The sequence below is a fragment of the Puma concolor genome, chromosome A2 (assembly GCF_028749965.1).
Source record: "Puma concolor isolate L17-30 chromosome A2, mPumCon1.1.hap2, whole genome shotgun sequence".
Lineage (NCBI taxonomy): Eukaryota > Metazoa > Chordata > Mammalia > Carnivora > Felidae > Puma > Puma concolor.
Window position 1 is genome coordinate 91,404,357 of NC_141668.1, and position 26,388 is coordinate 91,430,744.

The following is a 26,388-nucleotide window of genomic DNA, read 5'->3' on the forward strand; positions in this document are numbered from 1 at the left end:
GTGGGCCTAATGACTTCAGTCAGGCCGACAGCCAGCATGAAAAGACTTCGCAAGGAACTTGTTCCCTTTTGTATCATATGCTCATCTCCTGTACCCTTTTTGCTCATCTGCAGTTTCTGGAAAAGATCATGTCTCATTTCAGCTTTGCAGTTAAGCACCTCTGACACTAAGTAGAGATTCCCAAAGTGGATGGAGGTACAATCTGGCTTAAGTGTTGCAAGAGTACCACCCTCTCCCACCCTCCTGGAGTGGGTGCATCCTGCCAGCAGAGACCACAATTAAGAAGAAGGTGGTGATCTGATTCTCACATCTCTCATAATTATACAAGGAACAAAATGTAGTTTTCTTTTTCTTTCTTTTCCTTTTAATGTTTATTAATTGTTGAGAGAGAGAGAGACGGAGTGCAAGTGGGCAGGGAAGGGGCAGAGAGCAAGGGAGACACAGAATCTAAAGCAGGCTCCAGGCTCTGAGCTGTCAGTACAGAGCTCGAACTCAGGATGCCAGCCTCGAACTCAGGAACCGCAAGATCATGACCTGAGCTGAAGTCGGACACTTAACCAACTGAGCCACCCAGGCGCCCCCAAAATGTAGTTTTCAATTAAAAAAAAATCCAGGTTGCTTTTCTATCTGATCAAATCCTGGTAATTTTTACAAAATCTATCTTAGTTACCCAGGGCGAGGTCAGACAACTACAGATGTTAGTCTCTTGGAAGTCTTGGAACAGGTGAAAGAACAGCATCAGCATCATCCAGAGGCTTTGTGAAAATGCACATTCTCAGGTCCCACTCCAGACCCATCGAATCAGAAACTCTGAGGGTGGGGCCCAGCCGTCTGTGTTTTAACAAGCCCCGGAACAATCCTGACGCGTGGCTCAAGGTTGAGTATCACTGACGTAAAGGATTAAATATCTAAATTATTGATTCCTTCATTCATAAGACATTGACTGAGTGACTATTTGCCAGACACTCTGGGACAACAAAGAGGATTTATAAGGAACTCCTTCCTTAAGCAGCTCACAGTCTTCCCTTCTCTTGCTATATGACCACACTTGAAAAAAAAGCAGGAATTTGAAGACACCAATCCAAGGAATGGAAATCATTCTTTACAGGTAACTCTTTTCAATGGACAAGAGGTATACAAAAATTGTCCCTGCCGCCTCCCCTCCCCCCCCCCCCCAGGAATGATCATACTCTCAAAATCGTAACTTTTCCGAAGTAAGTAAATGTGTGTATTTAATATATCATGCACAGCTGGCTCAGCCTTTTAAGCTTAAAAAAAAAAAAAAAGATGATGTGATTTCGCCATGAATGAAATACAGAATTACCTTAAAGATTCACTTAGATTCACACCTGTCTTTTATAAACAAACTCATCTGTCGTTTCGTCCTCTTGACGAAGTAAGAGTTTCTGTAAATCTACATAAGTCATAACAGCTAAGATGTTCTGTGTGCTTCCTCTGGCTAGGCTTGGGGATATTTCTACATTTGATCTTCTCCTGACCTTATAAAGTAGATGCAGCAAACAAACGCAGTCAGAAGAACAGAGGCCGAACAAGGCAGGAGATAGGCCTGGACCCATCCCTTAACCTCACGCCAATTACCTTCCTGTACTGCACTCCCAGCCCCGTTAGGTCATTTTGTTGCTCATTAAAACTACTGGTTAAATGGGAAAACATAAAAGGAAATACCACCCTCCCCTAATAGATTTCTAGTATGAAACCACTGGGTCAAGTTCAATAGAGGGATTTATTTTTAAATGTGAAAGGTCATGCTAGATTTCTCCTTCAGTACCATAGATAATTAGGAGCTGGCCATAAAGCCTTTATGGTGGCCTGCGAGAAATCTGCTGCATGCTCAATAGATCCAGCTTTGAGAAAATGCTCCACATTTGCTCTTTTCTCAGGGTGCCCCAGTGATGGTCAATGACTCACTGCAACACTATCAGGGCAGATGATTTTCCTGTGGTTAGCAATGAACTTGAGTTAATCCAGCCAAGCCCGGGCTCTTGTGACTGTAGCTGCCCAGTTAATCCGGCAGCCACGGGGGTGAAGGGGGTGACTGATGACCATAGACGACATCAAAGCTGTCTGGCAGGACCAACAACACACTCAGACCCTGGCATGGGCACCAGGCCTGCCCTGGCTAGCAGAGTTCATCCGCCACATAGGACTATCCTTCATTTACATGGGTGTCACGGGTCACCCACGTCTTGGCAAGCGAGAGGCATCAGGAGGCCACATCCGCTTACTGCATCCTTGCAAATCACCTGGTGACTTCAGTTATACACCACCAGGGAAATGGAAAGTCCACATGGGCCGTGTCGAAGGGTATCTTTCAAGCCATATACAGAGCATGCAACTTGAGGTGACCTGAAATGCATCCGCCTTTCCCACTGGCCTTCTGTCATCAAGGCTTTTTAGAACACAGAGCCCAACCCCTATCTATTTCTAATTCAGGGGTGCTTGCTGGCTTCTGCCGAGACACCGATTTGATTGGTGGCATTCTGTGGAGCTAGAGACATAAGAAGGTGAGCTCACAAATGTATGATTCATTTCAGGATTCTGAAATGAGAAACGCACCTATCAGTGGCACACCGGGGGCTGGGAGATTCTGAGAAAGCATTTCATGCATATAAATGGGACACCCGATGAAAAAATTTGCTCGTGGTGACAATCCCGGAGCCAGGGACCACCCCACTGTGCTCTCCACCCTCGTGGAGTGACGGCTCTGTGGGAAACCGCGGGGATTAGACGTTCCCGCGTTTGGACACCCATATGCCGCCTCATTTATCTACCTGTGACAGGGACAGTGCTGGAAGAGAATCAAAAGATGACAAATTGCTTCTGGTTTTAAAGGAGCTGTTCAGGCTGGGTGTATGCCCAGGGGGAACCGGTTCTCATGCCAGGAGCCATCACTCCATCCCGTCATAAGGCCACATTTTGGCAAACACCAGCCAGCAGATGACTGCTGTCTCCTTTCCCCGGTGGATTTAAAGACACTTGCTCTGAAAGCCTGAAATCCAGTCATTCTGAAGCATGTGCAGCAGAGAGCGGTCCTGCCCACACACTGCAGTGAGGCAGGACGGCAGGCGTTAGACAGGAATTCCAGATGAGAGGGATTTTTCCCATGTTGAGGCAGACAGATAACATGGGAAGGATTCTGTAGGATTCCAGAGCAGAGATACAGTATCAGTAAATGACGCTGGGAAAGACAGACTTGTGTGAGATAAACGGACAAAAATTTCTAGGATGCCGGCCACTGGAATCTGCTTTTGTGGATACAGCCGGTGGTCCAGCCAATGCTGGCTCTCGTCTGGCTGTGACTCTTCTTCTTTCCAGCCGAAGCTGCCTCTCTGGGAATGACCATGTAATCCATGGCCAACACACTCAGTCCTCTGGAGGTGAACTTTCCTCAGCCAATCCAGTCTGCGTTTCTTCTCCACCATAGGCTGGCGTTTGCAGGGCTGGAGAAGCCCTCACTGCTTATGTAGAGAGATGTCGGGTGCTCTTGTCAGCGTTACACTCGTGTTTACTCATTTTAGCTTCCTGACCACCTCTAAGACAGGTACCGATATCATCCTCATCTTGTAGGTGAGAAAACTGAGGTATGGAGAGCTTGAGGGATGGGCTGATGGGGAGCAGAGCCATAAGTACACCAAGGCAGCTTGGCTCCAGGGTCTGGCTTGTGCCTAACCCCTGTGGTGCTTCCCTAATCCAGTCCTCTTTCAAATATAGCAGCTGAACCTCACCACATGGGCACTGATTTGCCTAGGTCCTCCTCCTGCCCCAGGCCCAACCCTCTAGAAGTCAGCGGACGGCCGGAGCTGCAGCACAGAGCCTGCAATGTGAAGAGACAGAGACTCATCTCCAGTCCCTTATTTGTTGCTAAATTCAGGCCAGACGTTCCAACGTTTATTTTGTGCGTGTTGGTTTTGAACATTCCACCATGTTGCCCCAGACTGCTTCAGAGATGGTCTCTGTGTTCTCCTCTCTCAGACAAGCACCTGGCCCTCTCCCTCATACCTCTCCTGTCTCGGGCAAGGCGCCTGCTGCCAGGGACTGACGTTCCCTGCCTCGCCTCATCATGCATTTCAGCTAAAAACTCCTTTTTCCACATGGCAGCAAGGCATATTTATAGCACAAGTCACATGCCAAGGCGTGTTCAAGTTATTCATTTCTAAGAATAACCATGGAGCAGAACCACCATGGCCATTCCACAGAGGGGCAAAGAGAGGCGGGAGGTCACAGCAAGGTTGCAAAGGAGTCCTAAATTGCCAGGTCTCTTGAGCCACTTATATACAATTCTCTTTCCAGATTGCTTCCTCCCCTCTTCCTGTGTAACAGACTTATCTGAGGCCTGGGAATGAGAGATGTTATCAAGATCAAATTGTATTGTATCTGCGTCTATAATCCAGCTCTCAGAATACTAACAAGCAACTCTAAGCTCTGGTGGCAGGAACGTCAATGCTCAGCTTTCTGCCAAACCCCATTCTCATTAGTAGGTTTACACGCATGAAACACATACTTGGAGTTTCTGGCCCGCACAATTCTCTCAGCACTGGTTGTCACTAATCAGAATGCTGAACGGATTTATTCTCATGCAGAACACAACCAAACGCCTACAGCGGCTGCTAAAATGACCGTAACTTTGTCCTGATGGAATCTGCTGGCCAGGAAATGAAAGGGTGGATCATGACCCAGAAGCCGACTGAATACTATTCCTTCAGAATCAGAACTGGTAAGACTGTGTTTCAAATGGTTATTACAGAAAGCTTGGACCCCATGTGAGGCAGACACGACAAAGCCGGACGATGTGCTGGTTGCCTCTAGGCCTGGGATTAGAGACGGTAAAGGTTAGAAGTTGCATAAAAGTACACCTGCCTCCAATATTTTGCTGCTGCTGTGCATTACCCTCCCCCCCAGGGGTCTCTGTTCATGGAGAATGTACTGAGCTCACATTCAGGAGTCCTGAGTACTAATCCCAGCTCTGCCCCTATCCGTCAGCGACCTTAGGAAAGTCGCCGAACTTCTCTGAGCTTCCAAATCTGGGAAGCCAGCCTCTATCAGTCGTTACCATGGTGGAAATGAACAAGCTACTAGTGAGTGCTTCGTAAAGGGCAAGATGCCATAGAAATCGAAGATATTTCTATAGATATACGATCACCCTCAAAAGGCCGGAGTGAGAACAGAAGCCTCTAATCTCTGTATTCAAAGGAAACATCTTAGAGAGATGCTGCTGATAAGCGGCATTTGGAGTGGCCACAGAAGGCGGTCTATGTGACATCACTCAAAAGGAGGCCAAGGGGTGCTCTTCTCCTTGTTCGCCCTCCTCCTTATGTTCTCCTCTGAGTCCTGTCTCACCATTCAGTGTAAAGCTTGACACATAGTGGGTACTCATAACCGTGAGACAAATCAAGGAATGCCACTCTAAGGATTTTAATCCCTAATGCAGAAAATTCCCATGCGGTGACCAGCCGAGTCAGACCCAGGGGACTTCCCAAGACAAGCTGTTCACTCTACCAAGTGTCATACTTGAGTATCCATTTTGCCTCCTCCCAGAGGGCAGGGAATAAGGTATCTGAACTAAAGGAAGTCTGGAGGGAGGCATGTGTGTCTCTGAGTTCCTAAAGAGTAGATCCCTAGAGATTTATTGTCTTAACATTCCCCCAGCCCCCCCCACCTTTTGCCCCCATTAGCTGCAATTTCCCTAGCTGACACCACCTTGTCGTTGTCAGGAATCCGACAGAATCACATCCCTTCTATTTTTCCGGCATCAGATTATCACCTTTAAGATATTTCCCTGAGTCCTGTCAGTGGCTTCCTGCCACCAGCTAAATCTTCTACCAACCAACCCGAGGCATGTGGTACAAATCGGTAGGATGAGAACTCGGAATTGTCCGAAGTGCTCTGTGCAGGATTCACCAGGATACACGTGGATTGAGGGCTGACTGGTGCGCAGAGCAGGGAAATTGTACTTGGGGCTAGTGAGGAGTTGCGATCAGTGGGGATTTCCCCTTTAAAAACTTATAGCGAACGCCTGCCCGAGACCATTCAATATTCATAAATGGAAAGCAGAGATGGTGTTTCTGTTCCGCCAAGAGCAATAGCTATTTATCACAGCAAATGACTGAAATGGTTGTACGTACAATGCTTTACTCGGTGCTGTAAATTATGGTATATACAGAAGATTAAACTTAAGCCTAATGCTACCCTTGAGCCTCAACAGCTGAGTCCTATAAATGGCTACCCGTTAAGAAGAGAGAATCTTTTTCCTGGTTACTATTTAAAAGTGTATCTCTATTAAAAGCTTGTCTTAAACATAAATTACCAGGAAACCTGCCCCTGGCCCCAGGCAGGCTCCTTCTTGGGCACTGACTCATGGTGTCACATCTACATGACACAGTGACAGGCCTGAGACTTGAAGCATGTGCCGTGCCGACCTCCAGAGGGAAGGCAGAGCCGACAGAGGCAAGAGGGACTCACAGTGCGCAGAATGAGCATTCATTCTGGGCTCTGCCAGACCTTAAAGCCGTAAGGAGACTTTCCGAATTCGAATGATCCTGAATCCCAAACCACTCCAAAGAGAGTATTTCTTCTGCTATCTGCCATTCTGTGAGGTATCATGGAACCCTGACCAAGGGCTGAGGCCCCTATCTTCCTAGCTAAATTTTATTCTCCAAGCACTTGTTACTCCAATGTGGTCTGTGTGCCAAAAGCACCAGCATATTACCCGGAGGCATATCAGAAATATAGACATACTTGAATCCAGAATCTGCATTTTAGCAATTTAGCATTTTGCAAACCCCTGGGGGATTCATATGCACATTAAAGTTCGAGAATCAAGGGATAAGTAAGCAGGTGTCAGCAGGGAGGAGCCCCTTCTTCATTTTCTCACTGAAAATCATTACACATGACGAACAGGATTTATGGGAACAGGCCGTAGCAGTAGAGCATGGGATTCTGCATTCTCTTTTATCCAATGCCACTTCAGAACATTTTCAGGAACTTGACAGACAGATTCTTTCTTTCTTTTCTTTTCCTCCTTTTTCTTTTCTTTTCTTTTTTTTTTTTTTTTTGAGATTTTAGGGGGATTTGTACAAAAAATAGTTAAACTACAATTTAAAAGAATTTGTTTTTGAGATAGATTTTTACAAACTGGAAATGAACATGTCACTCTGAACTTGACAGATGTCCAAAAACACCCCAGGGTGTAAAACAGAGTGAATTAGCAAAAAGTTCATGCTTTATAAATCAATCGAGGTACCTCTAATCCCCCTGTGAGTCAGTAGGCTGAGAATGCATGGCAACGTTGTGGGCCATGATTTCAACTCTTTATTGTCATTACCAGTTGACTTAAGAGAAAAGTGTGCAAAAGTGTTTGTGCTGCTTGAGGACACAGAAATCCTGGAAAACCATAGGCTTTCTTGGAAAAGAAACTACTGTTTAGTATGCATATTAAAAACTTAATGGCAATCGCCAAATAAGATTAAAAAATAGATTTATATATAGATAGATGTAGAAATAAAATAAAATCTATTGTGGTCAAACTAGCAAATGAAAAATGGAGAGAAGGTTAAGAAAACTTTGTCAATTTAACGGAGGACAGGTAAAGAGAACAAATAAGAAACAAAAATCAAGGCAATCAGAAACTCAAAAGATAGAAATAAGTCCAAATATATAAAGTAATCACAATAAACGTAAATGGATAAAACTCACCTATTAAAAGACACTATCAGATTGGACTTTTACAAAAGCTAGCTATATGCTGTTTATAAGAGAGCTGTCCAAGACAAGATGACAAAGAAAAGTTGAAAATAAAAGACTGGAGAGATAAGGTAAATACATATTGACCAAAAGAAAACTGGGTAGGAGAGTTAATCAGATACAATAGGACCTAAGGGAAAAGTTAATAGGATGAAGATTCCACCACAAAAAAGCCATGTGTCATAAACCTATAGGTATCCAACAGTGAAGCCTCAATACTGTAGATCAAAAGCCATCCAAGTTCCAGGAGAGACTGACACACTTACAACCATCATAGGAGACTTAAAACCCCTTTCTCAGAAATTACAGACCAAAAGGACAAAAATGGCAAGGATACACAAGATCTGAACAACAAAATAATAAATATGTGGAACCTTGCACACAAAAGAGAGATTAAATAAATCTTCTAATCACCTAGGAAACATTTTTAAAAAACGGTCACATGCTAACTAGTTACAAAGGAAATATCGTTAAGTTATAAAATGGGTAACTGATAGCTAATGTTCTCTGGCCATCATAAACTAAGCCAAAAATCAAAAAATAAAACAACGGTAAGGCCTCCCCTACTACTCTTTGCATCTGAAAACTAAAGCGGCACTCCTAAACTGTGGCTGTGTGATTTTTTTTCCCCTATGTGTGGCCTAGGTGCTATGGGACCAGGTTAACTTACATAACATTTGTCAAGGGCTATCACCACACACAGGAAACTCCCTAAGCCATGATAGCTTCATTGTTTTGTGCTTGGAACTAAATTATAAACCAAAGGGAAGGTGAGGTACCTGAGTCCCAGGAGGAACGAAAGAGGGATGTGCATGGGTCCGTTATGACCCAGTGGTGCAGCACCAGGAGCGACTACTGGCTCGTTCCCCAGGCCGTGCCCTGCTGGCCGCACCATACACCCATCTCTTTCTGCTCACTGATGCTGGCTGGCTGGAGACTGGCCTGGACATGCTGCTGGCACCTGGGCAGGGGTGCTATTCTGCTGACATGGAGTCTTACAATGAATAGTGTTCTGGAATAAACACTGCAGGTGACAGTTTGCACGAGGCCTTCTGGTTGCTTTTTCACAGGGCCAACCACTTCTGAAAAATGGTCAGGGAATGCTGCCTACGAGACACACAGGAAAAAATACAGGTCCATTTATCCTGTGGGGAGGAACGCACTTCCCTCCCAGGAATCCCTCAAAATAAAACCCAAACCAGACAGATGGTCCTCCCCCTGGACTGTGCTGCCAACCCAATACGATTCCAGTGCTGGTTGACTAATGAAACAAATATTAGAGAGAAAAACACCAAACAACGGAAAATGGATGGAATGCAGGATCAGGGTAATGTGGATCAAATCGAATTAATGACAGGTCTGTAAGCTCTGCGGGGGAGTGGGGGTGGGAGGCAGAAAGAGAGACGAGAAAAGAGAGGAGACGTGGCTCTTCTGCCTGTGTCGGGGCATCTGTCGCGTTTGAAGCAGCACGGTGGTTTCCTGGCTCACAAACATTAGGGCAGCTCTCAGGGGCATCCACCCCCCCACCTCTGGACCTCCCTGCTGGTCTCCCAGGCCCTTGTGGCAAACACCACCTCCCTTCAGAGAGTAGCAGAGGCAAAGGTCTGTCAGAGGGATGGAGGTGCCCCACCTACAAAACCCCAGAGGGTCGCAGTGGTGAGGATCTGACAGGGCAGCTGGGAAAGCAGAATAAGAATTTGGAAGTGCTGCCATTCTTCTTCTTCTTCTTCTTTTTAAATGTTTTTATTTATTTTTGAGAGAGACAGAGAGAGAGAGCGTGAGCAGGGGAGGGGCAGAGAGAGGGAGACACAGAATCCGAAGCAGGCTCCAGGCTCCGAGCTGAGAGCACAGTTGTCATGAGGAGCTCGAACCCACGAACCAAAAGCCACAAGATCATGACCGAAGCTGAAGCTGGACGCTCAACCGACTGAGCCACCCAGGCGCCCTTAAAAGCTGCCATTCTTAAACACACTGGTAACCTGACTCCTATGTACCTGCAGATAGTGCTGTCAAGATGACGCCCAGAGCTGACGGTAATGCGGGTCACTGAGTGAGGGGGCCAGTCTGGGCTGGCGTCAGCGCGACCCTACCGATGGCAGGGGTGCAGCGTGCTCCTGCTGGAGGCAGGCACTTGTTGCACAGGGTAACGCGTGGGGTGGGGAAGGCCACTTAGGGCGATGAGCAGGAACCATAGGCACAACCCGAACGAAGCCACAGGCACCTCTGTAGGAGACTCAGGAATCTGAAGAACTAATTCCTGGGGGAGAAAAGCAAAGCATCTGCGATGCTAGTAAGCAAACCTGTCCCAGGGTCAGTCAGAAACCAAACCTGGGACAGAAATCTGTAGCTGCGGTTTTGTAAAACAAAGGCTATGGTTGCTTTCTCTGGGAAGAAAGGTTCTTCATTCCATGTGCAGCAGGATTCATCCCAGTGAAGTTGTTGGCTCAGCCTCTCATCATTCATTACCCCCAGTCTACATGCTCCCCCAGACCCATTTATTTCCCACGTGGCTCCTGCACTGCCTAACTGGCATACTTTTCCAAACAGCCCGGCTCTGTGCAAGACCACGGGGAAAGTCCGCCACAAACCATCCACTGCAGCAGTTCCTCTGTTCCAGGACACCGTTAATTGTTAAGAAGTCAAATCAGTTTAACAGCACTTTTTTCCAGAGGAGGGGAGAAGAAATCTGCCATAGTAAATGTGCACACGATGGGGAGAACCACTTTGATTTTAGAAGCAATAGGGCTGGGGGCGCCTGGGTGGCTCAGTCAGTTAAGCATCAGACTTCGGCTCAGGTCATGATGTCATGGTCCGTGAGTCCAAGCCCCATGTTGGGCCCTGTGCTGACATCTCAGAGCCTGGAGCCTGCTTCGGATTCTGTGTCTCTTTCTCTCTCTGCCCCTCCTCTGCTCACGCTCTCTCAAAAATATATAAGCGTTAAAAAAAGTAAATCAATGTTTAAATAAATAAACATTTTAAGAAAAGCAATAGAGCTTGGAACCTTCTTTAAAGTCCCTGAGGTGAACCTATACATGGGCTCTTCGTATGGGATGCTCTGGGAGGTAACTGACTCTCAGTGACCCCAGCAAAACACTAAGGAGAATCAACTCCTTGAGAGAGGAGGCCCTTCTGAAAGGACAACTGTTCAGCAGGGGTCCAGCTTAGACAGGAGCTGGGCCCCAGCATCAGGGTGTGAGATGAAAATTATGGATAATCACCACACCCTTGAATGCCCTTCTGTTCATAAAGTACAGTGCACATGGCTGTGTGTGTGTGTGTGTGTGTGTGTGTGTGTGTAGGGGGGCGGGGAGTGGACTCTCTCTCTGTGGCCAGTTTTTCCTCCAGGTTTCTCTGCTCCAGCTTGGGATGAAGTGGAATTGTGTCTGGGGCCACATTTTTTGAAACAAAAGTGCATGATGATGATGATTACTACCCAGTGCCTGTGGCTGACTTCTGATAAATTAAGAGTGATGAGACTCCACAATGAAAGAGATGCTTCTGGTTTTTACTCCAAGACCTCAGAGCACATTAATCCGCTAACAGCTGCTGTGAACCTCCGGAGGGGATCTGGGTGCCGTGCTGCCCGTGCATACGCGGTCACCCCAAACTCTAGCGCTCGGAGTGCTGGTTCTCTGCTCCGGGGAGGAAATGCTGCTTGGGAAATCCTGCTCTCCTCATGGCTCAGGATGGGGAGAATTGCAAAGCGACCTTTTGAATCAGTGCTGGCAACATTCTTTCCTTGGATTTAAATAAAGCGATGACTGTTCCCCTAATTTTCCTCGGTTGATACAGCTCTCAGGAATGGAATGGTGTAGCCAGTGATGAGTCAGAAGCCGGGGGTCACGTTACAGGGACAGCCCTCCAGAAATCAGCTATGGTCCGGGATCAAAGCGGCAGCCTCCCAAGCGCTCAACGAGGAAGGTCGTTTCCCCCGTTGCAGCCTCTCCAACTGTATCTGAACAGAGACAGTCTTTCTCTTTCAAGGAGTGGAATCTGCTACATGAATATACTTGTTTACAGGTGGGATTTGGCTTCTTCACAAACAGCAAGCCAATTTTCCTTCATTGTTTGCTTCCTCCCTCTTTTCTCACAAGAGTCATTTTTTAAGAAGTATACTGAGGGGCGTGTGGATGGCTCAGTCGGTCAAGTGCCTTACTTTGGCTCAGGTCATGGCCTTGCGGTTCATGGGTTCGAGCCCCTCATCAGGCTCTGTGTTGACAGCTCAGAACCTGGAGCCTGCTTCAGATTCTCTGTCTCCCCCTCTCTCTCTGTCCCTGCCCTGCTCACGCTCTGTCTCTCTCAAAAATAAATAAACATTAAAAAAAAGTATATTGAGCACCAACTGTATATTCAGCGCTCATTATTAACACAGAGATGTGAGCGTGACGATAGGGTTCCTGGCTTCTTGAAACTACCTCTAATCTGGGGTGTGTGTGTGTGTGTGTGCGTGTGTGTATGTATGTAAGAGAGAGAGAGAGAGAAATGGGACAGACAAGTCAACAAGCATTTGTAGCAGCCATCACGTATGCTAATATTGGAGAAGTGAAGGGTGCACTCCTTCCTTCTACCTGACTGTGTAGCAAGTCAGGAAACGTGCTCTGTGCTGGGACTCAGGGATGCAGAAGATTCGACATCTAGTGTTCGCAGGTGACCCTGATGCACAGTGATCAGTCCCACAGAACGCAGGGCTGCCGGGGACAGAGGGACCAGCTGACAATTTGGGTGGGAGGCAGCTGAGCTCAGCACAAGTGTAGACGAAACACTTAGGGCACCGTCAGCCTAAAAAGAGGTCTATCAGTGATGTAAAAACGAAGTCACCTGCACTTGGAAAAAAATCTCAAGACACAACTAAGATGGCTATTGTCAAGGTCACTAACAGCCTATGATGGCAAATCTAGCAGCTGCCTCTCTTTTCTCCGCTCACTCAACCTCTTGGCATTTGAAAGAAACGCTACGAAACGCTTTCTTGTCTTGACTTCCATGTCGTCATCCTCTGCTGCTTTTCCGGCCAGATCATGGCCAAATCCCCTGCTAACTAATCCTAAATGTTGACCTCTCTCTTTTCTAATTCAGCCCATCATCAAACTCTGTCAGCTCCATTTCCAGAACGGACCTCAAGTTTATCCTTTTCTGTCTATTTGCACAGCTCTGCATTTGTCCCTAGGAGGTTTCCCAGGCTCCAAGCAGCCAAAGTGATCTTCTAAAAATACCAACCAGATTATGTCTTTCGCTCACTCAGTGCCCTCAGTGTCTTCTCACAGAACCCAAAATAAAACCCGCACTCTGCACTCTGGCTTCCAAGGCCCCATCGTTCTGTCCCCACTCACCTCTCCTGCTGTGCTCTCTGCTGGGACATGCTTCATATGACTTGATTGCATTGTTGTTTATGTCATTTAACCTAGCAGAACGTAAGCTTCTGGAAAGCCATGTCCTCGTTTGTGCTGGCCACCACTGCACCTGCAGCACCAGAACAACGCCTGCCATGTTGTAGGTGCTTCGTACATATGTTCCAAATAAATGAATGAGTCAAAGCCACGGGGCTCTGAAGAAGGGAATCCATAAGACTCAGCCTTCAAGAAACAGGCTTCGATGAGATTGCAAGTAGAAGGGCTTTTTTTTTTTCAATTAAAGATGAATTCAATAATCCCAAGGTTATGAAGATCCTATTGATTTAGCTTGAAATTTGAGCTGAACCATTACATCTGCTGTTCTAAAAAAAAAATTTTTTTTTTATGTTTATCATTTATTTTTGAGAGGGAGAGACAGAGTATGAGCAGGGGAGGGGCAGACAGAGAGGGAGACACAGAATCTGAAGCAGGCTCCAGGCTCTGAGCTGTCAGCACAGAGCCTGACACGGGGCTTGAACTCATGAGCCATGAGATCATGACCTGAGCTGAAGTTGGACGCTTAACCAACTGAGCCACCCAGGTGCCCCACATCTGCTGTTTATTTATTCACATTTCTACTTAATTCACAGAAACATGCAAAAAGGGAATTTCAGTGGATTTAGATGAAATCACCTGTTGGTGCATCTTGTGGATATGCTCATGTGTTGGAGATAAAGGAGAACCTAGCAGGCAGAACTGATGGGGATACCCTCTCCACCTCTTCCACAAGCTCCCTCCTTTTCACTTGTTGATATGTAAAGGTCTATTCAAATGCTGCGGCTGAGACTCTAAACACACTCACCATAGCTGATTTATTTCTCCCTTCTTTGGTCCCTCAATATTGTGCCCAAGTTCTTCACCTATGCCAGTAAGCAGACAGGGTCAGCAGTGTACGTGAGAAAGATGGGGCTCAGCTGCCCGAGAGCACCTGCCATTTTGTGTGCAGTGTCCCACAGGGGACAACAACGACCTTTCTGTATCCCGGTCTAGTTACAGGGGAGTTCGAGACCCAAAACATTCAATCCCTACAGTGGTTAAAGTGACTTGAGTCAGACAGAGGTTGGAACCCTGGTTCTGCCACTTACATCAGGCTGATCTTAGGCAAATGTCTCAAATCCTCTGAATTTCCCTTTCCTTTGGTGTGTGATGGGGATAATATGACCACGGACCTTAGGGTGGTGGGAGGATTAACTAACACATAATAAGGCTCAGCACGATAATAAGGCTAGCTCACAATAAGTGTTTACTATGTGTGTTAGCTCTGTTATCATTGTTGTTACTGGTACTGTTGTTTTCCACTGGCAAAGGACCAAGAAAAGTCGGGGTTTGGGACCAGGTCAACCTGCTCTGTTCCAGACCTGGCATTAAACTGTAACTTGAGCAGTTGCAAGTGCAAAATATAAACATCTGAAGTGGTGCAAAATGTAGTCCTACTTTGTTGTAGATTCTCTCAGATGTAATGCTTGACTTAAGGTACAGCCCATTTGTTAATCAGTCCGTCCGTCATTCTTTCCATGGGGATCTCTGTAGGATCTATTATAGGGATTTCCTCAGCACCTGTTGTGCGATCCACACTTTACCAGGGATGATGGAAAGATGAAATAAGAAGAAACAATGACAGATACTGTTTCTGATCATAAGGAGCCCAAAAGACCTATCAGTCTAGGAGTTAATTCTGGATCGGGGGTACAGTCATCAAATTAAAGTTAAAAAAGGATCCTACTAACAAAATAAAGTTTGCACAGATTCACATGCTCTAGCCAAACCTTATTGATTAGTGCTGTCAGACTCGACAAAGAAGATGTTCGACGACAACCATTTCCTTTAATTATTTCATACTTCTCTGGTGTAAATAATCCACTCTCATAAAAGGCAACGAACAATAATAACAAACGGAAATTTAATCTCCACAAACAAATCCGAGTGAATTGACACCGAAACCCAAAGAGCTGTGCAGGGGCAATCGACACCTTCAGAAAGGAAGTCCTGCAGGATAATTAGCTGGAGATGATCCCCCAGGAGTGAGGGGGCACTGACACTCAGAGGGACTGGCTTTCTCTATGGCTCAGAAGCACAAATGGTTTGTTTCCTCCTCAACTAGGGGTCACCTGGAGATAGACAAAATAAAAAGAACGATTGCAGGAAACCCTGGAACCTCATTAATGAGGCTCCCACGTGTCGTGCTGCTGGGCTGTGCTGCTCTCAGTACCCAGCTGACACTGGCATCTGGATGCATGTGGAAGGAATGGAGGTGAGTCGCTGTCACTCATTCATTTTCCCGCTCAGCCTCTCTGCTTTGGCTCGCAGTTCATTAAATTCTACTGCATCACCATCAACATGCAAAACAGCAACTTGAAGGGCATTCAAAAATATAATCAGGAAAGGGAATAAAAAGCCCTCTCTGAGAAAGAGGGGAAAAATTAATCCTCTTCTATTGAATGACATCTAGGTTCTTTGGTTCTAATACACTTTTTTTTAAAGTGGCGGCGACATCCAGGGATTATCTCTGTCTGATGAATGGAGTGTGGGGCTGCATGGCTCTCTGCTTGGAGAACAAGCACCAAATGTGGCCAAGAGAATTTGAAGGATCTGTGTATATCACGAACACGCTATTTCTTTTGCCTTTTTTCTCCTTTTCTGATTTTGAGGTGGGAAAAACTGCAGCTTATGGGTCTATAAGATAGCTTGTTTTATGCTTTGCATATGAACGTGATGGGAAATTATCCTGGTGACCAGCTCCGTGGAAGCTGAAATAGTAAACTTTCTACATGCTGCCGTGTGTGTGCTTTCACAGTAGTTATTTCTGGGCTTCATGTGTGTGTGCGCACACACTCATTTTAATGTGGAGAAGAATTTAAATATAGAAAAGCACAGAATACGCTATGACACATGGAGGTGTTATCTTTTATGGCAGTAGTTTTCAACTGGGGGCAATTTTGCCCCTCAGGGGACACCGGCAATGGTTGGAGACAGTTTTGGTTGTCATGACCGAGGGCAGGGGCAGCTACTGGCATCTAGGAAGATCGAGGCCAGGAGAACGGTTCAGCACCCGGCACAGCACAGCACAGAGCATTATCCAGGCCCCGATGGGAACAGTGTTGCTGGACAGTAGGACATTATGCAACCATATTAGGACATAAGGAGAGAAAATAAATCATCCTCCTTTCATTTGGACAAATCCTACCACTTCCTAAATGTTCAACCCAATTGCAAAACTACAACTTAAGCCTATTATTCTTCTCTTTGATTGCATTATTCCTAATTGTTAGGGGTGTGCAACTACTAAATGTGATAAAAATATTTTTTCCATGGGAGGCACCTTATACCTCGTTTTGAGCTTATATACATGCCTGTGCACACTGATGAGACCCCTACACACACACGCACACCTGCACGCATATACCACACACACAGAATGGTCTTTCTGGAAAAATGGCAGCAGTGCTCTCTCTGGGATGAGGGTGGGACCCACAGCAGCACTGACATAAGAGGAAGAGTCACACGCATCACCTTCCTACTCTGCTTTCATCACAAGTGAGGACCCTTGGGACAAGATTTCATTACAAAGCTCTGCAGCTCATCATTTGGTTAATGACAGCATAACTTTTTTCTTTTTTCTTTTTTAAAAAAATGCTTATTTATTTTGAGAGAGAGAGACACAGCATGTGCGCATGTTCGAGCAGGGGAGGGGCAGAGAGAGAGAGAGAGAGAGACAGAGACAGAGACAGAGACAGAGAATCCCAAGAGAATCCCAAGAGAATCCCAAGAAGGCTCTGCACTGGGCTTGATCCCACGGACCATAAGATCATGACCTGAGTTGAAATCAAGAGTCAGATGCTTAACCATCTGAGCCACCCAGGTGCCCCAGCTTTTTTCTTTTCTTTTTTTCTCTTTTTCTTATTATTTTTTAAATGTTCATTTATTTTTGAGAGAGTACAAGTGGGGGAGGGGCAGAGAAAGAGGGAGACAGAAGATCTGAAGTGAGCTCTGTGCTGACAGCAGAGAGCCCAACATGAGGCTCAAACTCAAGAACGGCGAGATCAGGACCTGAGCCGTGGTCAGACACATAACTCCCTGAGCCACTCAGGTGCCCCCCAACTTTTCTCTTTGTAACCAAACTTTGTTTCACAATTGTACTAAGTATTTTCCAAATGCAAATTCTTTTCATCATTACAAAAACCTTGTGAGGTAAACCACTCTACCCATTTTAAGAATAAGGAAACTGAAGCACAGTTTGGGCAGGGCAAAGTAACCTGCCCAAGGTCACACAGTTAATCAACGGTTGCGCTGGAACTTGATTCCAAGCAGACTTATTCCAGAGAGGCTATTCCCAACCATGAGGCAGTCACATCATGGCAGCATATTAAGCTACACCTTGGGCTGGACAGCTGTGAGGACAGGGATGCCTGCTGAGTGGGATCAGGGCTCCCAAGGTGAGGCTTTTTGTTTCCATTTCCCTCTTTCTGTGACTATCCCTAAATAACCTCATCAACTCACCTAAGGGGCTTCAGAAACAAAGCTATCCCTCAAAATCCTAGATCTTCTGAGCAGGGGGTTAAAAAGCATCTAAAGGACCCTTGCATGGACTCAGGAAGTAGACCTCAAGGGGCCACACAGGTGGGGTGGCTCAGAAGGTGGCCCCCAAAGAGCCTCTGCCTCCAGGCCAAGCACAGGGCCTTTTATATCTGGGACATCAGCGTGGGGCCCAAAGTGAGGAGCGATGGGAATGCAGAGAGTCCTGGCAGTGGGGATTCTGTACAGCCACGTGACCAGAGCAGGGTGGACCCTGTCAGGGGCCCCAGAGAGGTACTGGGAGCTTCGCGGCATTTCCAAAGGAGCTGACACTGGGGCCTCATGTGCATGTAAACCATATCTATAAAGCCAGACCCTTGGGACTCCTGGCAATGTAATCATCTCCAGGCTGACAATTCTTGTCTTCAAGAGTATGTGAAGCTGAAGATGAATCACAGGCCAGCAACTGTAGGCTGACCTCAGCGTGCACACCCCCAGAGACGGGACAAGACAAGAAGACAGGACGCATCTGACCGAATCGGTTTTCCCATTTTTCATAAGAAACATTCAACTTAATAAGAAATAGCCATACTTTATTGACGATAATAGCTCCCCTTTCTTTGTTTCCTTCCCATGTGCCAGAAAACTCTACTATATCTCTGTTCCTCATGGTAACTCTGCGAGGCAGGAACCGTCACCTTCATTTTAGAGGAAAATGATGCTCAGAAAGGTCATGCAATTAGCCCAAGGTTACACAGAGAGTAAATGTTAGTCAAGATTCTAACCCGGGTCTGTTTGACTACAAAATTCATGATTTTTCCACTATGGCTTTCAATGTTTCACATTACCATCAACCTTCAAAGTCCCCCAGAGCCAAATGCCTAAATACACGTGTGTATTTTTTCAATTTCACTTAAATACCCAGGGCACTGAGACCTTGCATATTGCCATTCACCCATCTCCCTGTGTATGCCAGGATCCATAAAACCCAGGAGCTGAATCACACGTACTGAGAATGAGTAAGTTTCTAAGAGAACATATCGTCCAGTCCTGTGTCATTTAAAACGTGACAAGTCCAGGGTCTCAGGGCCAGGCAGGGCTGAACTAGGCTTTGTTCCCGGGCATACTGGCCCCAGGGTTATGACTCTCCCTGCACCATAGTTCTGCTTCCTGGGGTCAGGCCGGTGATGACGAACTCATTTCTGGGGGCTGGCTGGGAACACAGGGCTAAAAATGCACATCCCTGGTCCTGGAAGGATCCGAGAAGCCAGCAGATGTGCTGACACAGTCCACAGATAACTGAAGTGCACGGCAGAAGGTGAGACGTGGCACAGGACAACAGAAGTCTATGGATACTAAGAGGGATGAATCACGTCCAACTGGGGGCAATGGGGAACGAGGCCATGCAAGAAGAGGGAGGAAATGAACCCGGGCTCTGGGTGTATTTGCAAACCAGTTATTGTGCACCAGTGACTCCGTGAGGCAGACAAGGTGGAAAGACGGAGGCAACCTGCCCAAGGTCACACAGTTAACGTGAATTGCTTTGTCTGCCTCCCACCCCACGTCCTCTCCATCACAACAAACTGCAAAGGCTGTTCTATGGAAGCCCTGGCAGGTTGGGAGTCAGGAGAGGCCGGGTAGGTGGGGTTTGAGCCCCTATACAAAGTTCAACCCCAGTGGTCTGCTTTGCATATATATTTATAGATCAGGGGTTCTTCATGAGATTCCTTTTGGAAAAAAAAAAGCTCTGCTGCTAATAAAATAGAGTTTGAAGACCCGTACTCTCACGCGCCACATGGTGATTGAATGGGGTGGGTCTTGGAGGGGGCAGGGCAGGGAGGGCATGCAGACAGGCAGTGAGGGACGATGGCTAAGCCAGCAGACTATGTACTTCCCTCCCTCTGGAGTGATGCTGCCTGCATTCCTAATCAGGCTCTACACCTGCCTAGCTCTGAGACCTCAGGCAGGGTGCTCCTGAGCCTTGGCATCCTCACGTTTGAAACAGGGATCATACTGGTACCTCTTCGTAGGGCCGTTGAGAGGATTACATACTCAAAGATAGGGAAAGTGCACAGCACAGTACCTGGCATTTAGCACAGTGTCATTCTTATTAACTTGTTGAAGAGAGCAAGGCTAGTCATAGGAGATAAAACAGCACGAAAAGAAATATCATTAAAGCATAGAAAGAATTCTCAGGGAAACTAAGAAATCCTCACTGCCCCCAAAGAATTGCTGTGGTTCTGAGCTCTGCCTTGCATTCTCTTGGTCGTGATAAATATGGGCTGTGAATCAACAGGACACACACCTGAAAGACAAGGGAGGTTTTGAGGCCTCCATCTGCTGAGTTGTGGTTGTGTTCCCATCACTACTTATCAGCTGGTTCAGCAAGAAGCCCAATGGAGTCTGGGCTTCGAGTGATGGGGTCAGTCACCCCAAACCCCCAGACTAATTGTCACTGCTCAGAGGAAATAGCCACGAAACCGTTGGCTATCCCCCTAAGCTCGACTTGGCTCCTTAACTCAAAGGCCTAGCACAGAGGGAGGCTGTGGGTCAGCAGAGCCAAGCCCTAGAGGCTGCCTTCACCGGCTAGTTGAGGCCTTCCTTGCCTTGGGCAGAATTCTGCAGGGCATAGTGGGGTCCGAGGTCCCTTTCTGGTTCCTTCCATCAAAGACTCTGCCAGTGGATTAAGTTCCCAGGGAAGGTTTTGATGGCTTATGGGATTTTCATCTGTCTTGTTCGCAGGCATATCCCAGTGCCCACAACAGCAGCACATCCCTGTGAATGAAGGAATGCCCATCACATTCGGGGTGATCTAGCCTCTGCATCATCCGTCATGAGACCAACAGAAGCAATCGGCCACACAGATTCCACGGTGATTCACTGAGCCACTAGCTGTGTGGGATCTTCCTGCCGCTGCTCTGCTTTCGATTCCCCCACCTGTCACCTTAGCTGGTGGCACCACCTCTCGGTCTCTGACAGTTTCCTGTCAGAAAGGTTTGACCTTTTCTCTCTCTTCTTGGAGGAAGGGAGGGTCATTTGCTACAGAGCACTGAGCAAGAAGGTCAGCTTGTGCCGAGCACACAACTTGCTCCTTTCATGCTCACTCAGCCAGAAATGAAAATGTTAGAGTTAGAAGCACCCGTGGAAATCACTCCTCATGGAAGAGAAGAGGAAATCCAAGCCCCAAGACCTTCAGCAAGTAGCTCAAGCTCACAGAGCTGGCTGCAGGCACGTCAGGAGACTTGGCCTCTGAAAACAGAGCTCTCTGTATGGCACTTTAAGTAGGGGACTCTCTCTGCCTTGTGTAGGTAAGAAAGTCTTGCAGAGGGCCCCTAAATCCTGGATTCTCTTTGTGTATTAACAACAGAAAATATGGCCACTATATATACACACACACTGATAGATTATATGTATTTAGACATGTATATATCATATACATGTATACATATTCATAGATGATATTGGAATACATAAAAGTTATTCTAAAGGCCCAAATACATTTACTGAAGAGCTCAGACAAGCAACTCCCTTTATTTTAAACCTATTTATTACAGAATAGTGATAACTGAAGGGGTGGGGGAATTTCAGAAATTCTGAGTGTGAGAAAGGGGGAGACGTCTCATTTACAAAAGCATGCTCAATAGTATTACTGCTTTGATTTTGTTTTTTTGTTTTTTTTTTTTTAGGCACAACATGTAACGTGCTTTGAGATGTAACAGTAAAAGAGGGCACTGCGACATTACGTTCATCAAAAGGGAGTCTGGCTTAAATAAAAAGATTGGGAAATAACTGTTCTGGAATTCACAACATATCACAGCTTTGGAAATCATCTGGTCCAACGTCCCATGTAAATTAAAGATAAGGAAACTTCCATCCAGAGAGGTTAAGTAACTGCCTGCCTAAGGTCAGCAGCTGCTTGTGCGTTCCTGAGGGGGTGGGCAGGCGGACTTTCTCTGCTGTAGGCACCCGCACAGAAGGGGGTCTAGGGTTCGCTGCTGACCTACTGAAGGGAATTTGTGAGACCAAGGATGTAACGATACAGAGGGAAAGCAGGTTCCCACACACAAACAGAGAGCATTCTTGGAGAAAGAGAAACTAAACCTGAGGCTTTAAGTACCAGTCGTTTATTTCCCTGGGGCAGGGGCCCGACAGCCCCACACTGGGCTGCCCTCGGCTCCAGCCCCTCCTCGTGTGAACCCCAGGGAGACCCGGTCTGGCCCTCTCTGCCAGTGGGACACGGTGTCAGGCTGCAGGAGCAATTCCTCAAGGCCCCGCTCCTCCCTTCCTTTGGTCACCTTCGGAGGCCACCGAAAGGCTGGGCGGATGGCTCCCGCGGGCTTCCATTTCCCTAAACGGGTTGCAGGGTTTCTCTCACTTGGTCTGACAGGCCTGAGCGTTTCCGAAGAAGGACGGCGGCTCCTAAGACAGCTCCCCTGTGAGCAGAGGCAGGGCCGCAGGAAGAGCTTACCCGGCACCCCGGCCTAAAGCAGACACGGGGCCAACCCCGCGTGGGAGCCGCAGGGGCGCGGCCGCGAACGCGTCGCGGGGCGCGGGGGTCCACTTACCGCAGTGCGCCTGGAAAACCTGCGGCTTGACGGCCTGATTGCAGGCGCCGCACACTACGAGATAGAAGTCGTCATGTGCTGGATAATGGCCAAATAAGTGCATATCTGTGGGGGAAATGAAAACAGGGTTTTTTTGAAAAAGCAATTAAGTCTCAGAGGGTGCACAGTTTCCTCTTGCAATTTCCTCCGGGGCAGCTTTTCAAAGGAGACGCGCAGCAAGGCGATGATCTTTACAGAAGGGAACGGGGTTAGTCCTGACGCAGCTCCCGGCACCCGCAGGAGCTGCCGCCTCGCGGACTCCCTGCTCATCGTAGCCCGGGGGTCGGACCGCGATAACCCCGCGTGTTAGAGGTGCTGCGAGTCCCATCTGCCGGGGGTGTTACCCTGTCCTGACACAGGGCCAAGTGTTAGCCGGCCCCCGATGGGGCGCTAGTTATTTTAGGATGGGGGGCTCCCCCAGATCCATTCCTGCCGAAGCAGAGGTCACTTGGGTGAGGTGCTTGTTTCCCCATCACTTTTGACCCCAAGGCAAAAGGAAGCCTGAAAACAAGGGCCATCATTATCTGTTACTCATCCGACCAATATCTACCAAAGGCCTACGTGTGCCAGGCACTGTGCCATGGGTGTGGGTAGTTGATGAACACCAATGAGCCCTGCTCTCCTGGAGCTTATGTGGCAGAAGAGAGAAATGTAAAGCAGATAATCACACGAGCCATCATTTGGTTATAACTGAGGGACTAAGATGTAGGGAGGAGTCCCATGAGAGCATGGGGGCCCAACCTGGCCAGAGGCATTGCAGAGGAGGTGGGGGGGGGGCGGTCTTTTGGCTGAGAGCTCAGGTTGGGAGTAAACAAAGGGCCAGAGGAGGGGGGGCGGGGGTAAAGTCCCGGTCAGTCAAGGCAGGAAGTTCTGTGTGTCTAAGGAGGCTCTCAGCTGAACAGGAGGACAAGGGCAAGAGCCCAGAAACTGTAAGCCTTATGGACCAAGTAAGGGTTTTGAACCTGATTTTAAAAACAAGGGAAGCTGAGGCGCCTGACTGGCTCAGTCAGTTGTGTCAGACTTCAGCTCAGGTCATAATCTCATGGTTGGTGGGTTTGAGCCCCACATCAGGCTCTGTGCTGACAGTTCAGAGCCTGGAGCCTCCTTCAGAGTCTGTGTGTGTGTGTGTCTCTCTCTGCTCCTCCCCTGCTCATCCTGTTTCTCTCTCTCTCAAAAAATAAACATTAAAAAAAACAAACAAACAAATGAGGGAAGCTACTGAAGGTTTTTTAAATTATGTTTTTTAATGTTTATTTATTTTTGAGAGAGAGAGAGAGAGAGAGAGACAGAGTGTGAGTGGGGAGGGGCAGACAGAGAGAAACACACACACAGAATCCAAAGCAGGTACCAGGCTCCAAGCTGTCAGCACAGAGCCCAATGTGGGGCTTGAACTCATGGACTATGAGATCATGACCTGAGCTGAAGTCAGATGCTTAACTGAGCCACCCAGGCACCCCATGAGGGCTTCTTTCTTCTTTCTCTCTTTCTTTCTTTCTTTCTTTCTTTCTTTCTTTCTTTCTTTCTTTCTTTCTTTCTTTCTTTCTTTCTTTCTCTCTTTCTTTCCTTTCTTCTTTCTTTCTCTCTCTCCCTCTCTCTCTCTTTCTTTCTCAGAGAGAGAGAGAGAGAGAGAGAGAGAGAGAGAAAGCTCGAGCAGGGAATGGGCAAAGAGAGAGACAGAGAATCCCAAGCAGGCTGACATGGGGCTCGATCCCACAACCCTGGGAGCATGACCTGAGTTGTGACCTGAAAGACCTGAAATCAAGAGCTGGATGCTTAACTGAATTGAGCCACCCAAGCGCCCCAGCCACTGAAGGTTTTTTTAAGCAAAAAAGTGACACGATCCGCTATTCAGTGTTGAAAAATCAGTTATGTGGCCTAAGAGACATGAACGTGTATGACCACACAAAAACTTGTACACATATGTTCATAGTAGCATTATTCATTAACAGCCCCAAAGTGGAAATGACCCAGATATCCATCAACTGGTGAATAGATAAACAAAATTTATTATAACCAGCTAATGGAATACTATTCAGCCACGAAAAGGAACAGAATACTGACACCTGTACAACATAGATGAACCCTGAAGACGTTATATTGAGTGAAAGAAGCCAGACACAAATGGCCACATATCGTATGGTTCCATTTGTCCAGATCAGGGAAATTTATCGGAGACAACAATTAGATTTGTGCCTGCCTTGGGCTGGGGTGCCTGGAGGTGCTGCTAAGGGATGCAGGGCTTCCTTTCGGGGTGACAAAAATGTTCTAAGATTGACAGTGGTGATGGTTGTATAATCTTGTGAATGCACTACAAAGCACTGCCTTGTAGACTTTGAATGGGTAAATTGTGCAGTATGTGAATAAAAGTCCAAAAAGAAAAAAATGAAAGAAAGTTAGTTAGGTTCTGCGGAAACATGGTCACATCTCTTCGTGTACCACAGGGTGCAAAGAGAGCCCTGGGAGCACCTGGGCTTGCCTCTTCTTAGCCCACCAGATCTAGAATCGCTCTAGAATCACAGAGAAGGAGGCTCAGAACCACTGACACGGTTGACGGAGGAATGAAGAGACGGTGTACACACGAGTATGCTTTCTGTCACAAACCTCCTGAACTTCCTCTCCCCACATGCCCAAAGCCCTCATTTTCTAGATTCCACCTAGGTCTTTAACACAGAATGGGCAAATGCACAATGGTGCCCCCAGCTGCAGAGGTGGGTCACTGGGAAGAGTCGGGTTCCTCCTGATGTGGGGATGGCTCATTTATAACCCAGCAAATGCCTCCACAGAGGCACCCTCAGCTCTGTGTTCTCAGAACAGCCCTGCAGCTCAGAGAGCAGTGGAATCCACACATTTGTCACTCTGCAAGGAGCGGAGTCCCGCACTGCCCTGGAGGAGGCGTGTGGCTGCAAGGGGGACACCGGCTCTTGCCGCAGGTGCCTGAGGGCCCACTTGCCTCCACCGCAGGGACAGGGTGGGGCTGGGGACGCAGGCCTCTGAACTTCTCACTTGTCGGTGGCCCTGGGCGCGGCCCGCTATTTCCTCTCTCCAGAACTTGCCTCTGTTTCCACTTCTGACTAAGACTTGTTACCAGAGGGGAACGTTATTAGTCAGTGCCTGGTGGGCGGGAGGCCTGTGGAAAGAGAGGCAGAGAGAGAACCCAGCTGTGACAGGAGTCCCGAAGTGTGAGGAGGCCCGTGCTGGGCCCGCCCAATGTGTCCGGGGCCCCTGGTTCAGGCACCACAGGGTGGAGAGGACAGCTGTTGGTCTTTCGCTGTTGATACCACTCCGTAGTATAGGTTATTTATTTTTATAATATAGGTCCTTTTTTAAAAAAAAAATAACAGAAGTGATCCATCGATCTATGTCTTTGAAGATTCATTTGAAAAATGCAAAAAAACTAGAAGACATTGAAAAAATCACTAGCAACTTTTATAAACACTGTGCATCTCATTTAGATTTAGTTACATTTTATGTCCAGGTACACGTGAAACCAGGAGCTGGAGAGGGCTGAGACTTACTTATTTATTCAACAAGCATTTACTGAGGTGCCTTATATCCTGTGTGCAAGAGATCAGGCTATAAAGAAGGAGCAGAAACTTATTAATTAAAGAAACCAGGGGCGCCTGGGTAGCTCAGTCAGTTAAGCATCCGACTCTTGATTTCGGCTCAGGTCATGATCTCAGGGTTCATGAATTTGAGCCCTCCATCAGACTCTGCCCTGACAGCTCAGAGCCTGCTTGGGATTCTCTCTCTCCACCCCTCTCTCTGCTCCTCCCCCGATCATGCTCTTTCTCTCAAAATAAGTAAGTAAACTAAAAAGAAAAAAAAAAAAATACATTCTTTAAAAAAAAAACAAGCATTAACAAACATTTCTTGAGTGCCTACTCTGTGCGGGAAGCTGTGCTGAGTCTGGCAGGCCCAGATTGCAGGCGTGGGGAGTTGTGCCTCTGCACCTGCTGACCCGGCCGAGGCCTGTCAGGACTCCTACTTCTTCCGTAATCCTTCAGAGATCTGCAGAACCCCCACCTCCCCGCCCCACCCAGGTACACACACTCCTCTCAGGTCATGAGTTAGGCTAGCCAGAGACTGGCTGGCCGTGTGTGTGTGTGTGTGTGTGTGTGTGCATG

General features: G+C 47.3%; 1 protein-coding gene and 1 long non-coding RNA gene across 7 annotated transcripts in view; one reads left to right on the forward strand and one right to left on the reverse strand.

Moving 5' to 3' along the window:
* Nucleotides 1–26,388, reverse strand: part of ATXN7L1 (ataxin 7 like 1) — a 246,879-nt gene that overhangs the window by 138,840 nt on the left and 81,651 nt on the right. For 5 of the 6 annotated variants that reach the window (XM_086696924.1, XM_086696923.1, XM_086696921.1 and 2 more), the window contains exon 3: nt 22,226–22,330. The exons of the other annotated variant lie outside the window; for it this stretch is intronic. In XM_086696924.1, the coding sequence (XP_086553050.1) occupies nt 22,226–22,330 (105 nt within the window). The remainder of the gene's footprint in view (nt 1–22,225; nt 22,331–26,388) is intronic. 6 annotated transcript variants of the gene reach the window in all.
* Nucleotides 20,692–21,533, forward strand: LOC147583312 (uncharacterized). The gene is made up of 2 exons (XR_015248079.1): nt 20,692–20,968; nt 21,347–21,533. It is a non-coding gene; the product is annotated as an uncharacterized LOC147583312 (long non-coding RNA).